At 43.8% G+C, this 16,564-nt stretch overlaps 1 protein-coding gene across 1 annotated transcript in view; it reads right to left on the minus strand.

Annotated features, from left to right (window-relative positions):
• Positions 1 to 4,418: 4,418 nt before the first annotated feature.
• The window catches only part of slco3a1a (solute carrier organic anion transporter family member 3A1a), a 36,470-nt gene continuing 24,324 nt past the window's right edge, over positions 4,419 to 16,564 (minus strand). The window contains exons 3-10 of the mRNA XM_086162737.1: positions 15,479 to 15,577; positions 15,115 to 15,414; positions 14,168 to 14,332; positions 13,900 to 14,098; positions 10,821 to 10,974; positions 8,248 to 8,420; positions 8,103 to 8,167; positions 4,419 to 6,155 (exon numbers count right to left, since the gene is read on the minus strand). Coding sequence (XP_086018863.1) covers positions 5,803 to 6,155; positions 8,103 to 8,167; positions 8,248 to 8,420; positions 10,821 to 10,974; positions 13,900 to 14,098; positions 14,168 to 14,332; positions 15,115 to 15,414; positions 15,479 to 15,577 — 1,508 coding nt within the window. The 3' untranslated portion in view covers positions 4,419 to 5,802. The remainder of the gene's footprint in view (positions 6,156 to 8,102; positions 8,168 to 8,247; positions 8,421 to 10,820; positions 10,975 to 13,899; positions 14,099 to 14,167; positions 14,333 to 15,114; positions 15,415 to 15,478; positions 15,578 to 16,564) is intronic.

Here is a 16,564-nt window from a genome sequence, read left to right on the forward strand (position 1 = left end):
TACTTCTTATGAAAAATGAATCCTTTATTAATCAAAGGGGTAAATTCATCCCCTGCAATTAAGCCATCATGGAAGAACCATGAGCAGTTGGCTGCCGCCCACCAGCAGGGCCATTAGGGGTTCAACGTCTTGCTCAACAACAATTTGACAGGCAGGAAGGAGCCCGGAATCAGGGCAGGAATGTTCGGTTCCAAAGACGATTTCTCTACCTCCTGCCTCAGCCTGGATTCGGGGTCACAGGGGGTGTGAGGGTGGAAGCAATCTCAGCTGTCAATGACGAGGTTCACCCACCGGCCGCATGGAAAGACATACAATTTTCCTCCGAAGTATTGGGGTAATTTAGGGTTTCCAATGAACCCCCTGCATGGTGATGGACTGTGGGAGAAAATCTTAGAACCGGGAGACTCAAAACAAAAAGGCTCACTGTCGGAAACCTTCTTTATGCGATATTTAAAAGTAGCGCCGACCCCAACAAATGTATTTTTTTGGTGTCATTTCCATCCATGGACCGGATGGTGGACTGGGATGTTCAGCTTTCACGATTGTTTCGGGTACCGCCGGTCTTAGTAACGGCTGTATCGCTCGAACTATTGATTTTTTTTATCCTTTTGCCCGCGTCTGTTGTTTTCTCACAGCTGGGAAGCCTGAATGAGATAAATCTGAACGGCGAAAGGACAAAAAGAAAACACAGTGAATACAAACTACCGGCAGAGAGCGCTAACCGGAAAACGGTCGATCAAATGACGACTGAGAAAAGTGGCGCAAAACTCTGCGGGAAGTTGACTTCAAACACCGCCGGGGATTGAAAACGTGTTTTTTTTTTCATTCGGATTGGGTGACCTGGTTTCTCCTGCGGTGGCTCACAGCGGGGGCCGGACAGAAACCAGGTCAAAGTTATGACGGGGCGCAAAAGAAGCCTCTCGTTGGGTTTTAGGTCTGTTCAGGAGGTAGCCCGATTCCCTCCTGGACAACTGGATGTAAAACGGATGCTCTGCTAGCTTCGGTGATTAATCGTGTCTCGCACAACTCCTCGGTTAGTTTTACATTTCGTCTGCTAGCTCGTGTTGCGTGCGGAATTTAATTTCCACGCTGGGTGGATTCGAGACTGCTAAACCAGATAGAAAAACAAACAAACAAAAAAAAAAAAAGGCCGCTGTATATCTTTGCCTGCATCCAGCTCCTCACTGTCTGAATTCTTCTGGAATATTTCCAATTGTATCTCCAGTAAAGCTCTTTTAATTTGTATTTTGTGATTTATACTGTCATTTTGTAATTTGCATCATGCAAATAAAATGCAACTTGACTTGAGTCTTATCATTGAGAATTGCTTGACACAAATAGCATTTATTCCCTTTCCAAAACAAACAAACAAACAAACAAAAACAAACCCTGAAAGGCGCTGACTGTCCAAATGACTGAACTCATAAACTGTAAAATAAAGTGACGCTGTTGTTAGCAGGTGTTAGCTGCTTAGTCCAGGCTAACATTCAGCTTCATGGTGAACATCAGTAGCTAGTAGTGGTGTGGCAAGCTAACTAAGCTAACTAAGCTAACTTAGCTAATTAAGCTATCTAAGCTAACGTGGCCGATAGTGTGGAAAAACAACTCCAGACTGCAGTGTTAGTGATGTCGCAGTCCAGTCAAATCTGGTTGTATTTATGTGGCGCCCGATCACGATCCCAGAATCCGAGCCAAGCGACGGCGGCGTTTTGTCTCGACCGGTCGACCGGTAGAAAGAGAGAAAGCGAGGGAGGACGGAGAGATGGAAAGTGAAAGTACGATAGTGACGGGGGGTTTGGTTCGAGGGTCGCGTTGAGATGAGAACAAATGGGCTCATACTAATAGTAACAGTAGTGCTAACAGTTACATGCGAATAGCTGTCACGATATCATAATGGCTGTAATATTCATAAAAGTAATAATGTCGGGCGGCTGGCAGGACCGCTGCAGTAGATCAAGCCAAGCCCTCTTGGGAACCCGAGAAATGAGAGCGCTGAAGGACTATCGTACATCGATGAAGCGACGTGAGTGCGAACGGGATAGAAAGAGGGGGAGGAAGAAGAGCAGGGACGCCCGGGAGCCGATGGTAGCGCAAGGAGGAGCTAGCCTCGTGCTAAATCTAGGCTTTCTCAGTTTGGTTTAAAGTCCTGTTTAAACATTGTGTTAACCTTTTCCTCTGAAATTGGCTTGGTGTTTTTCCAAAAATGACACACTGTTTCTCCAGTGACTTTTGTGGCAGGCAGACGTAGCAACAGTATCCAAGGGGGGTGAGTTGGGCGGAGGGTGAATTAAGTAGTCAGTTAAATGAATTTGCGGTAAGAAGGGATCTTTTGGCTTTTAAACAACCGTGTAATTAAACGAAAACAAAGATTTCATATGTCGGGGCTGAGAACCAGCCGCCCAGACAGCTCCGTCGTTAAAAATTTCGATTTCTCTTTCCGCGGGAGGCCGATTGTGCACAAACGAAAACGTCTCTTTGCATATTTTCGAAACTTTCAGAAAACGCCCGGCCAGCGCAAAGTAAATGTCAGCAAATTGAGAAGTCGCAGCTCTCCGGTGAGGATGCATTGCTTCATCTTTCCCTCCTGCCGGCGTTCTTACGTAATGGCGCTTTTCTCTCTAAAGCGCCCATTAGGCTAATTGGCGCCTCTTCATTAAGGACAAAAATGGTTGCCTGCAGCAGCTTCTGTGGTTTCAATGAGACGCTCCGCCGGTGACTGGTTCACTTTTCTTTCCGGGGGAGTTGGGAGGGGTTCTCTTTTTTTTATGCGCTCAGCATCGGCACCGGGGTGTGTAATTGCGTATTGTCTTTGATTCGGTTCTAATGCCGGGATGAAGAAGAAGAAGAAGGAGGGGAAAAAAAAAAAAGATGTTGATTTCCGCCCGGTTCCCGCAGCGGGCTGTTTGTTTTGCCCGGCGGGGTTACGTGCTAGTTGCCAAAGGGGGGATTGAACAGAAACATCGGCGAGAGACTGAATGAAGGGGAATGAGGATAATGTACCCGCCCGCTCAAACCCGGTACGTCCGCAGGCACGGAAATGTCATCGTGTAGGAGACGCAGAAATACAGTACAGATCGGGGGAGGGAAAACATCTTTTGCTGAGCGCCGCGGTTGGCAAATGAGGTGAAAAAAAAGACAGCATAAAGTGTGTAATGTTTGCTTCCATTATCCTACTTTTTTAATTCACAAATCGATTCATATAAAAATGGTATTTTCATACCAGCTGTTGGAAGGTTGGACGTCCTTCAGGAAGGAAAGTGCCAGATATTGAGGGTCTTCTTCTGCCGTCGTCCACATTTGAAGCCTATTTTATTTATATTTACATATAGAGATGTATTTACAAATTCCTATGCCAGTATATAACTTGCTTTTGTCTTGAACAGTAGACTGACGAATGAAAAAAGAAGTTTCGCTGAGCCTGCCTGTTAGCGGCTAACGTGCTCACACCCTGCTAGCATAGCTAGCATGCTAAACGGTCCATTTCTTCTTTATTACGACGCTTTCCTGACCAATCAGACGCGTGGCTCCGGGTCGTAATTCAGCTGAAAATAACTTTGAAGTTCTCTTTTTGTTGAAAACAGGAATCTCACCGTCCATTTTTTGCCAGCTTATTTAGCCGTGTGGGGTGACACGCTTTTGAGCGTTTTTCACATTAAGCACTGGTGCATATTTTAATTCTAACAAAAATCAGATTTAGCGATTTGCATGATTCTTGTTTTCTTCCAGTGTCCAATTACATTGCAAAAAAATTGCCTTTTCTTAATATGAGATGGCAAATCTTCAGATTTATCATAAGATCGTCCACTCGAACCGAGATGTCGGCAGCTGCAAAATGAAATGAAAATTAACCTTGTGCAATTCTTTTTTTTTCTTTTTGCCGTAACGCACAAATGACTGCATAATTACAACAAAGTCCTGTCACACAAATGTACAGTGGGATAAAATGTCAAATTTGAAACAATACTTTTAATTGGAGCATGTAAAATTGCAAAGTATACATTTCCATTGCATCTCTAACTCATTTCTCTGTATTACATCCTCGTGAAGTTACTGATGCTTCTATTGTGTTACGAGCACCTTGTCATAACACGTTTACCAACGATGCCAATGACGAAAAAATACTTTGGATTCTAACCGACAAAACTAAGATAACTACATAAAAACTTGTACTGGTGCGAGTCCAGTCCAAAGTTGTTTTTTTTGTGGTTTTAGGAGTACAAACAGCCAAAAGGGAGAGCCTTGTTTTGGACATTTCAAATAGTATTTGTTCCTGTGAAGTACTGCAATACAGAAGTGAGACCGAATACTTCATTGTATACGTAAAGGCGTACTACTGCAGGAACTACAGGTGTAAAAGGCAGAAGTAGTTTGACCGCCAAAAGAGCCGCCGAAAAAGGGAAGACAGAGTAGCGGAGGTGATTTCCTGAAAAATAATTTATTTCCAGAATAAACGATATGTTGCATTACAAAAAGAGTAAGAAAAGGGACGAACGGCAAAACTGTAGCTGCAGAGGGAGGATCGGAGAAACAGGCCGGATCTGCAGAGTCACGCTGAGGAGCCCTCTTTTATTTTTGGTATTTGGTATGACCCCACCCACCCACATACAGGCACGAGCACACACACACACACACACACACACACACACACATACATACACACCCTCCCACGGCAGCTCTGTGTTCCAGATATCACAGGACTACTTCGAAGACACTGTGTTATTTAATTTTTTTTTGTTTTTCTTTGAGTCCCCCCCCCCCCCCCGGCAATAAATCAACATACTACTCACGTTGTGTTGGCTTGTCCCAAAATCCCCCCCCTCCTGCATCAGACTCACAGACGTGAGCGATGCTAACGGCTACGAAACGAGAGCTCTGCATTTAGGACGAGTCGGCCCGGCGATAAGCATTAAAATACCGCTTAACAATCGCCGATCATTTATACATTTTTTGACACGCGCTTCAAATTAAAATTTGGAATTTCAATGTGTTTAACCTTTAGAAATGCCAATAATCCCCGTTAGCTTTCTCTGTGCTGAGTTAAATCATCTGTCAATGACGAGCAGATACGTTAGCGGTTAGTTTAACGTTCATCCCCGCGTTGACGCGTGTCCTCGCACCCTTGTCGTAAAGTGTTTGTAATATAATTTAACCATCTTTACTTTTAAAGTCTAATAAACATCCTGGGCTTAACGAGAAAAAAAAAAAAAAAAATATATATATATATATATAAATATATTACTCCTAATCTCTGTTCGACGCGAAAAGTCCAAAACACGAAAACACAATTCCCAATTTCGCTCCTCGGCTATGTGCAAAAGTCAAAACGAAATAAAAAACAAAAAAACAAACCACGAGTGGCGACTCTTGACTCGAATAATCCCTTATTAAGACAAATTAGGCTGAATAAAAGTCTGCGGATGCCAAAAGAGAGAAGAACAGAACCGACGAGTGAATGGAAGAAACTAGTAATGCGGCGATAAACAGTCGCGCCAGTGAATTGCACGTGTCGCACCCGCGGTCCGGCTAAGATCGGAAAACGACTGACCGGACCTGAACGGTTGCCGTTAAAAACAAAGTTCTACATCTGTAAACACTTGGCAACTTTTGAAGTGTGGATAAACGATGGAGCGGACCCGGGCTTTTAAAGTAAATAAAAATAAAACCCTAATCGTCCAGGCTGGAGAGCGAGGAAGGAGGCGGTGGACCCGCGTTCTCCTCGGCTAAAATGGACCCCGCTACCGACGGACGACGCTTTCGGCGTCGCCCTCCCCGTCATCGAACCGCCGCTCCGCCTCGCCCGCTTTATAAAACCGACTCCATGTTCTCGCAGAACTCGTGGTCCTCCAGGTTGTATATGAACTTCGTCCTGTCCGCCAGCTTGGGGCCGTCCGATAGCGACGGGTAGAAGTCGGTCGGGGTCATGTGGCCCTCGTGACTCTTGATGTACTTCTTGTAGTTCCTGCGCAGGCAGTACCACGTGGTGGTGTAGAGCAGGAAGGCCACGCCCTTGAGGATGATGGCGAGGCTGACGTAGAGGTGCCGGTACGCCACGTTGTCGTAGAGCAGGCACGCGCCCTTCTCGCCGCATTTGAAACTCCAGAAAAGGCAGGTGGAGTCGATCCCGGCGCCGAAGATGAGAGGAGGGGGGATGAAGCCTGGAAGAAGGAGACCCCAGAATCCCCCGACCACTGGGTTAAAAACCGATTCAAGGCAAAAATTGGCTGTTTGACCAATTGACCAATATGGTCGCAATATTTATATGTGTTTATTGAAGTCGCGCTTCTGCTCGACAGCAAGAAGGTCTCCGGTTGGATTCCCACCGGGAGGCTTTTCTGCGTGGGCTTCCTCCTGTTTCCTCCCGCCGTCCAAACACGTGCAGGAGGTTCAACCGAGACCAACGTTTGCAAACGAGGGAGTGAACGGTTTCGTCTCTACATGACGTATGAAGGAGTGAATAAATACATGTATGTTATCGCACATCTTCTTCTTTTCCCTTCGGGGGATCAACTTTCTCCATCTAACCCTGTTCTCTGGATCCTCCTCTCTCACACCGACTACCTTCATATCATCTACTTCAGCGGTGGGCAAACTACGGCCCGCGGGCCACATTCGGCCCGTTGGTCTTTTGAATCCGGCCCTCCAAAGGTTGGGACAGATATCATACTTGATGTGAATGATTGAATGTGGGAGCAGGAGATTAACAGGGGATTATTTCAGTTTTGTAGCTACTTGAGAACACTTGAGAATTACACTTGAGGTACTTTTTCTCGACGATGTGTGAATAAGAGTGCATGGTTGTATTTGTCTAGGTGAAGTCTGAAGAAGTGAGTGCATGAATGCAAGTGTTATTTGCAGTCCTTATGTCCTCTATTGTAAGTAGCTTTGGATAAAAGCGTCTGCCAAATGTAATGTAATGTGATGTAATGTAATGTGATGCAATGAATGGATCTATATCAGGAGTGGGCAAACTACGGCCCGCGGGCCACATCCAGCCCGTTGGTCTTTTTAATCCGGCCCGCCAAAGATTGGTACATGATTGAATGATTGGATCAATGAATGTGGGAGCTCAAAGAGGAGATTATTTCATTTTTTTGGAAATAGTAACAGATTAGCTTTGTGATTTAGCCTTTACTGTGGACATACTGACACACATGAATGAGCTGGACATGAAGCTACAAGGGAAAATGTCAGAGCCTTCAAAACCAAGCTGGTTTTATTTTCAAAGCAAATGTCAGACGATTCTACGATGAACAAATGCGATTTTTTTTTTTTTCTATGTGTATCATATCTTGCGGTGACCCGGTCCATCTGTTAAAATTTTAAAAGTCAATGCAGCCCCTGAGTCAAAAAGTTTGCCCACCCCTGCTCTACTTCCATCAATCTTCTCTTTGGTCGTCCTCCAGACCTCCAATTCCAGCATCCGTCCACCAATATATTTACAATCCTCAAAACAATCTCTCCAAAACATCCAACATGTGCTGTTCCTCTGATAGACTCATTCCTGATCCTCTCCATCCTGGTCGCTCCCAAAGAGAACCTCAACATCTCCATCTCTACCCTCTGTCTTTTCGTTATCATACATCCATTATATCTATATGATATACATTTATGTCCATTTATGTATCTCTGGCACGTGATCGAACCCGTCTTCTCGTCCAATAACAGCTGGGAGCGGCTCCAGCGACCCCGAAAGCGGGATAAGTGGCAGAGATTATGAATGAACGAACGAGTATTTCCTGTTGGTGTTAAATTTGCAAACATTTGCTCGCGATTGGATTTAGCTACAGCCCAAGCCCCGCCCACTTTCTGCAAAAAGCTAATGCGAGGATTTCAATTTAACTACTCCGGTCCCTCAACTAGCGCGTTTAGCTAAAGAAGCTTTTTACATGGTCAATAAATCATAGGTTGCCAATGGCCTTAAAACGCGAAATTCGTAAAGTTTGGTTGAAATTGACCTTTGATTTCATGGTTTTTGCATCAAAATTGATCGTAATGAATAATAAATCAAACCACATGAAATAGTTTTTAGTATATTTTTTTGTCTGGTATAGTATATTGTAGTATACTATAGTATATGTAGTATATTTTGTTGAAAGGCTTACCCAGCAGACGGAGGAGGAGAAACAACACTCCGAGGGCGTAGGACTTCAGCTCCGGGCTCACCGTCCTTCAAGATAAACACATTAGGATGATTACGCCGCTCGTCGTCGGCCGGCGGCGCCGCCGAAACCCGCGAACTTCCCAGACCTGATGAGGATGATGACGGAGGGCGTCTGGGCCATGGCGCCCACCAGGCTGCAGGCGCAGATGACGCACAGGAAGATGAGGAAGGCCTCCTGGCAGCCCTGGGTCGGGCACTTCCCCGGGACGGCGGTGGCGGTCTGGCTATCGGCGGATATGCAGCCGCACCCGGTCAGGTTCTGGAGGCGGCCATGGTTACAGGTAAGAGATGCGGCGATATGGACCGATGCGGCGGCGATGGCGAGCAGCGGGTTTCCCCCGTGAACGTGAATTTTAGCTTGAAATTATCGTCTCAATATCTCGGGTGATTTCATGATTTTCAAACTGAGGATGACGACGCCAGGAGTGTTTATCTCACTGCCGGGCAGGAGAAGAAAAAGTATATTTCCCATCTCGTAAATCAAAAGCGATAGCCGGTTGAGAGTTTGACATTTTTTTGCTTTCACCGCGTCCACTTTTCTCGCCTTTTCTTGTTAGAATTCCACATATTACGACTACGTTTATCAAGGCTTTCGGCTTTGTCCGACAAAAATCCGCTGACGGGAAGGGATGAAGCCGAAGCGAAGCAGAACAGCGGGGACCGAAATTTAAAAAACTGGCGTTCATTGAAAACGTATCGAAATGACCTTATCGCACATATCGAAGCTAGAACCAATAAAACCTATTAGATTATCGCTTGGAAAACAACATTAATCATCAAATAAATGCTCCAAAAAGATAAAACAAGGAGAAAAATTCATTTCCCATTGCTTTGCCGGCAATTTCCCCTGGAGTAAAAATGAAAAACATTTTTCTCCAGGCAACCAAAAGGCGGAAAAATATAATTTCCTTCAAAGAAAAATCAAATGTCCTGTCGTAGCAAGAGAACTGAGAATGCGTTAAAGCTCAGTTTGCTGCTCTTTGCAGATCACCAGTCTGAGCTGTTTTCATAATCCACCTTTTGTTTTTCGTTTCTTTTTTTGGGGGGGTGCTGTTAAAAGCTGACACAGGTGAGAAGCAAAGGAAGTGCAGGTAGATGCATGGCATTAAATAAAATACACATCAGCCTATCGTCCGTCCTCACTATAAAATTTGTCACTTAATTGACGCTCAGGGCAGCCAGTCTGACATCTGACCTTTCCTGACGCAAACTCTTAACTTAACAAAATGTGTGGGGGAGCCGGAGGAAGTAAGAAGCTAAAAACTTGGGAGGAGGACTTTTTATTATTTTTACTACGCGTACTAAGCCTCATCTGCCAGTCTACCATCACCATACTGAAAAAGGGTAATATGGAGTGGCATTTTCGGACATTCATAAAAACATGAGGCTGGTTATCAGTACTTTCCGGACTCTGCATCCCTGGCTGATTCCATTCAGTGCGAATCATCAGAGTAAAGTCGTGACAAAAATATACAGTTGTATCGTGCAGTTATGCAAGGTACACCAACATATATCGTAAATATAAAGAATTCTCAATATATTTAGAAATACCATATTTTCTGCACTATAAGGCGCACCTAAAAGCCTTTAATCATCTCAAAAACCGACAGTGCGCCTTATAATCCAGTGCGCCTTATATATGGATCAATATTGAGCCGCAAGAGGTCTCGAAACGACAGGAAGCAGCCGCCGACTCCATTTTCTCCCGCAGAAGAAGTAGCGCGCGGTGCATCCTGGGATACATGGCTGCACAAAAGCACGCATTTTCTTCCCATTTGTTTGTGAGTATTTGTGGGAATTCCAGTCCCACCACTTGTGCGCATATAAAGACCCCAAAATGGCACCTTTCAAGAGACACGCTTACGACACAGTTCAAACTCGAGGCGATCGGTCACCAAGTAGAACACGGGAATCGAGCGGCAGCGAGAGAATTCAACATTAACAAATCGATGCTATGGAGGAAGCGGCAAAATGACCTGCGGCAAGAAGACTAAACAGAGTTTCCCAGGGAACAAAGCAAGATGGCTACAGTTGGAGGACAAACATGAACAGTGGGTTGTTGAACAGAGGGCGGCAAGTAGAAGCGTCTCTATGGTCACTATTCCAATGAAGGCAACAGCGCTAGCTAGCTAGCGACATGAACATCAATGAATTTAGACGCGGCGTCTCGGTGCTTTTGTTTTATGAAACACTTTGAACTGTGAAAAATGGAGTTGGAAATACATTGTTTTCAACGAAGGCGGCGCAAATATCGGTAAGAGTTACCGGTTACCGGTTACCGGTTATTGTGAATGCATGTTTTGGGAGTGAACGGAGTTGGTTTGTATTCTATTAATAAAGTTTGACTGACCTATCTGATTGTTTTGTTGACGTTCCCTCCAGCGCAGCTCCATTTAGTAGATGCATAACGCAACCCCAGCCACTACGGTAGCTTCTATTATATGCGCCTTATAATGCAGCGCGCCTTATATATGACATTTTTAAAAAAATAGGCCATTCATTGACGGTGCGCCTTATAATACAGTGCGCCCTATGGTTTTATAGTAGGTAGATCATTTTGACTTGGACATTTTCAAAGTAGCTCCGCATGCTGAAAAAGTGTGTATGGTGCATGGAATATACTATGTGTTGAAGTTGGACACGTGTGGTGTGTAGAGACCTGAGAGACGCTGGAGAAGTTCCGGGTGCAGCCGGCGAAGCAGGCGGAAAGGTAGGTGATGCCGTTGGAGCCGCACACGGGGCTGATGGAGGAGGTGAAGCAGTTGCAGTGGCTGAGGCACTGGGCGTCCAGCTTCTCTCCGGCCCGCACCGTCCTGGACGTGACGGAGAGAGACGGCCGAACCAGACGGCTGAGAAAAACCTCCATCGCTTCATCCCCAGGCTGCCTTATAGCACATTATTTTTCTGTCTGTATTTACATATTTATATGGAAATTGTTCTCACACCATGCTGAAAAATTGAGGTTGTCTTTGCGTTAACATTTGTTTGTGAACAATTTCAGCACATGAGTTTTTTTTTTAAAAAAGAACTCATGAATATTAAAATGAAATACACAGTTTATAAATATGAATAATAAATAGTCTCTTTTTTTTTCTCAGTGCCAAATTCCAAGGACAGCTATTTAAAAATACAAATAAATTGGGTCTTTTTTTCTCTCAGTACCAAAGTCCAAGTACAGTTATATAAAAATACAAATAATAAATTGTCTTTTTTTCTCTCAGTGCTAAATTCCAAGTACGGTTATTTAAAAATACGAATAATAAATTTTCTTTTTTTCTCTCAGTAATAAATTCCATGTTCAGTTATCTAAAAATTCAAATAAAAAAATTGTCTTTTTTTCTCTCAGTACTAAATTCCAAGTACAGTTATTTAAAAATACGAATAATAAATTGTCTTTTTTTTCTCTCAGTGCTAAATTCCATATACAGTTATTTAAAATATGAATTATAATCTGTGTTTTTTTCTGTCAGTACTAAATTCCAAGTACAGTTATTTAAAAATACAAATGATAAATTGTCTTTTTCTCTCAGTGATAAATTCCAAGAAGTTATTAAAAAATTCGAATAATAAATTGTGTTTTTTCTCTCAGTACTAAATTCCAAGTACAGTTATTTAAAAATATGAATAAATTGGGTCTTTTTTTTCTCTCAGTGCTAAATTCCAAGTACAATTTTTTTACAAATACGAATAATAAACAGTCTTCTTTTCTCTCAGTGCTAAATTCTAAGTGCAATTTTTGAAAAATACCGAGCATCAGTGAGTTTCGCCATTTCCGCGGCAACGTCCGCTTCGGTCGGACGGGAGTGGCCCCGCTCGAGTTGCCGGGGAAACGGCGTAGAGCCGCAGACGAGGAACCGGGTATTTTGTGCGTGTGAAACAATGTTAAATCCAAAAAAAAGCGTCTCTCACAGTAGTTTTTACCGTCACTCCATATAGTAGTTGCACCCCTTCCAGCACTTAAACCGAGTACTTGAATTCACTTCCCGGTCTTGCCATAATAATACATCACCTCATTATATGCTTGTTTTCTTCCTCCTGTCTATTAAAGTGAAATATATTGACTGATTGATTGGTTCGGGTCGCTGGGAGCGGAAACAGCAGTGCTGCGCCGCCGGCAATATCCATTCAGTTATTTGTCATACTGTCAAATTTTACCACCTGTCCGGCAACGGGGAATTAACAGGTAATTACACAGCCGTTACCGCACGTCATTGTGTTCCTCATGTCGCACGTAAAAAAAAAAAAAATGTAAAAAATAATAATAAAAAAAAATGATAACAAGAGCTGGCAGCTTGGCCGGAACAGATGATCATAATAAAAGTGAGTTAAACGTCCAGTTGTATAATCAGCATTCTCCGGTAATAAGCTCTGCCTCCAGACGGGCCCAGGGACTAATTCACTGAAGGCTCCATTTATATTCCGTCCGCGCCGCACCGACATCTCTGGATGGAAAATGCCCTTTTTTTTTTTCATTTTTTATAGACTTTATGAGATGACATTAAGTTTGCAGGAAAAAAAAAAAAAAAAAAATCTGGCACCGGCGGAGGTGTTTTTAAATTGACACGTCCCGACCCGGCGCTTCACCTCCGATAAAGTCACCCGTTACTGCAGACGTTCTTTATTGGGAACTCCAACGGCAGGTGTTAGCGGTGCGTTAGGAAATGTCACGGATATATACGCAAATATAATTATCTATATCACGCCAGTGGGTGGGGTGGGGGGTTCCTGATCTGCATGCTGCTTGCATTAATTAGAAATAACCTTCCACAGGGCTTATTACACGGATAAACGTTCGATCTTTGGCTTTGCGGGTGTTCATTAATGCTTAAGGTAGTATATGAGTCGTTCCTCGTAGCCTGTCCTGGACGTACGCCGGTGCTCCGAACCCACGCCGTGCCTGAACGTGATTTTTGACTGTAAGTCAAAAATCACGCAAGTACCTACGTCACTCACCTCAGCAAGCACAGCGCTAAAATCCTAATCTAAGACAGGGGTCCCAAAACGGGATTATTTGGTACCGGTCTGCAAAGACAAATAATCATTTTTTCATTGGACATTCCGGTTCTTAGGATGAGAAACGACTGTTTCTGCCTTCGCCTTACCGCCACACTTAATATTGTAATATAAAGTGTAATCATTGTATTCGGAGTAAATATACTGCTCAAAAAAGATAAAGGGAACACTTGAACAACACAATGTAACTCCAAGTCAATCACACTTGTGTGAAATCATAGTGTCCACTCAGGAAGCAACACAGATTCATTTTGACTTGTTTTAAGGACATTACATCAAAGCAGGATCAGCCTGGAGTTTGTTTTTACACTTTCATTTTGAGTGTGATTCCTAATCCAGACCTCCATGGGTTGATACAATTGATTTCCATGGATCATTTTTGTGTGATTTTGTTGTCAGCACATTCAACTGTGAAAAGACCAAAGTATTTCATAAGAATATTTCATTCATTTAGATCTAGGATGTGTTTTTTAAGTGTTCCCTTTATTTTTTTGAGCAGTGTACTATGAACTGACAAAACCGGTCTGCGGAAACATTTTCACGCGTAAAACTGGTACAAAAAAGGTTGTGTGCCGCTGATCTCGGACATAAAGAAACACAGCAAAAAGCCTCCGGAGCCACGATGAAGGGCGAAAATAATGTAAACACAACCGCTGCCCTCAAAACTAGTTTTAACATTACAAACAGGAGATGGCGACGTGAGAGGGAGGGATAATTGAGCTTACTTGTTGCCGTAGCTGACCGTCACCCCGGCAACTTGCCCCGTCTCACAGCCCAGGAACAGGAAGGAGACGTAGCAGGCGGTGGAGATGAGGTTGACCAGCATCGCCATGCGAATGGCCCCCAGCGCCGACAGGTTGAGCTTCTTCACCAGCAGCCCGCCCATGAAGATCCCCAGGCAGGCGCAGGGGATGGCCGTCATACCTGAGAGGGGTGGCGAGACTCCGTCACGCGTCTCGGTCGGGGGGAATAATCGTCGAATAATCGACGTACCCAGCAGCTGGTTGGCCGAGGTGGTGGTGAGGTTGAACTGCTGCTCCAGGTACTTCCCCAGGAAGGCGGCGAAGCCGGCGACCACCGCGATCTCCATGCACGCGGCCAGGATGATGCACGTGAAGACCGGGTTTGACAGAAGGTGCTTGGTCACCTTGGGGATCACTGGGAGGGGGAGGATGAAGTATTTGAAAAGTACTCGCTAAATACTGCAAAATAAAGAAGCTTGCAAACACTATAATATGCAATAAATGCTCATTTTCACCCCCAAACCATTGAATTATAATGAATTGATTATATCGATAATAAACAAAAATAAATAAATAAAGCATATAATTATTATGGATTATATCATTATGATAAATGTATAACTAAATAGAATAAAAGTACATTATTAATCATTTGAGAATAATAATAAATAAAGTCATCATTTGGTAATCTGGTAATGGATAAATAATGGATAAATACTGCATTGAATTATGATGAATTAATTATATCAATAATATATCAATAATAAACAAAAATAAATAATAAATCATATTATTAGGGATTATTTTATTATGATACATGTATCAGTAAATAGAATAAAAATACATTATTAATCATTTAATAATAATAAATAAATAAAGTCATCATTTTTGTAATCTGGTAATGGATAAATAATGAATAAATACTGCATTGAATTATTAATAATTAATTATATCAATAATAAAAATAAATAAATAAATAAATCACATTATTATTAGGGATTATATTATTACAATAAATGCATAACTAAATAGAATAAAAATACATAATAAATCATTTAATTATAATAAATAAATAAACTCATCATTTTGTAATCTGGTAATGAATAAATAATGGATAAATCCTGCACGGCAGTAGTGCACGCTGTTAACTCCACAGAAGGAGTAGCAGGTCGTACTGGCAGATCCTGAGAGACTCACCTCTCAGCTGCTGACAGCAGGTGGGGCTGTTGGCCCGCTCGCCGCCGCCGCCGCCGCCGCCGCCGCCGCCGCCGATTACAACGCCGTTGGTCGGCTTGGGAGCCTCGTACTCGGGGTTGAGCGGAGGGGGGAGCATGACCTGCTCGCTGTCTGCGCCGTCCTCCCGCTCCTTGGTGGGCAGGGACTGGGGGAAGCCGAACATCAGGAGGGCCGAGCTGAAGAGCAAGGCGCCGCACAGCAGGAAGCCGGCCCACCACGCCCCGATCCACCGCGGGTCGTCCGGGGTGATGCCCAGTTTATCTGCGAGGCGAAGAGGTCAGGAAGGGGAAGGAGGAAGACGGAAGGAGGTCGATTCCACGCTCACCGGTGTCTATGAAGATGGCGTCCACGTAGAACTTGGTGCAGACGGAGCCCAGGATGAAACCGCAGGCCGGCCCGAAGACCAGCGTGGAGAAAAGGATCCCTGCGCACACACAGAAAAACAAAAACAAATGTACCGTATTTTCCGGACTATAAGTCGCAGTTTTTTTCATAGTTTGGCCGGGGGTGCGGCTTATACTCTGGAGCGACTTATGTGTGAAATAATTGAGCTAATATAATATATATTGATATAACAGCGATCGTCACACACACACACACACGCCAACCAATCAAAATTCAGCGGGGGCGGGTCATGGCTTAAGTGCGCTGTGAAAAAAGAAGCTACCAGCGACTTCTGTACCTATGAAAATTGATCATTTCAACATTCGCGCTAACTTATAAAAACGACTGAGAAGGGCTGAACAAAAATGGCACCGAAAAGAAAATCATATTCAGCAGGTTACAAGCCGGAAGGAGTGAAATATGCAGCCGGAAATGGCGATCGAGCAGCAGAAAGAAAGTTTGAAGTTAGTGAGAAACTTGTAAGGGACTGGAGAAAAGCGGAGGTTACTCTTACTGAAATGAAGAAAACTAAAGAAGCTAATCGCGGGCTAAAAGCTAGCTGGCCGCGGCGAGAGGAACCAGTTCACACATGGTGCTTGAACAAGGTGCTGCCGGGAGAGGCTTGTCAACAGGACGGTTGCGTCTTCACACCAGGTAGTTGCCAAGGAGATGAATATAAATGAGGACCTTCCTGGTGTTACCGCTTCATGCAACGCAATCGCCTCTCTATCAGAGCAAGGACGCCGTCCTGTCGGGATCCAAAAAGGCCGGAATAATTGGAATTGCAAGTGACGATGACTCTGATGCAAGCGACGTACCGGTAGAAGAGGAAGCGGCGCGTTGTTTACCTTCAGAGTTGGCAGAGTTGTTCAGAAGTGACACCGAAGAAGAAGATTTCGTTGGATTTAGTGATTAAGAGTGACATAGATTGTTTGGTTGTAGCATGTGCTATATGCTATCGTTATTTGAATGACTCTTACTGTAATATGTTACGTTAGCATAGCCTAGCAGGCATGTTGTCAGTTCA

Source organism: Fistularia commersonii, chromosome 17 (assembly GCF_037954325.1).
Source record: "Fistularia commersonii isolate RoL2024-O1a breed Wild chromosome 17, RoL_Fcom_v1.0, whole genome shotgun sequence".
Classification (NCBI taxonomy): domain Eukaryota; kingdom Metazoa; phylum Chordata; class Actinopteri; order Syngnathiformes; family Fistulariidae; genus Fistularia; species Fistularia commersonii.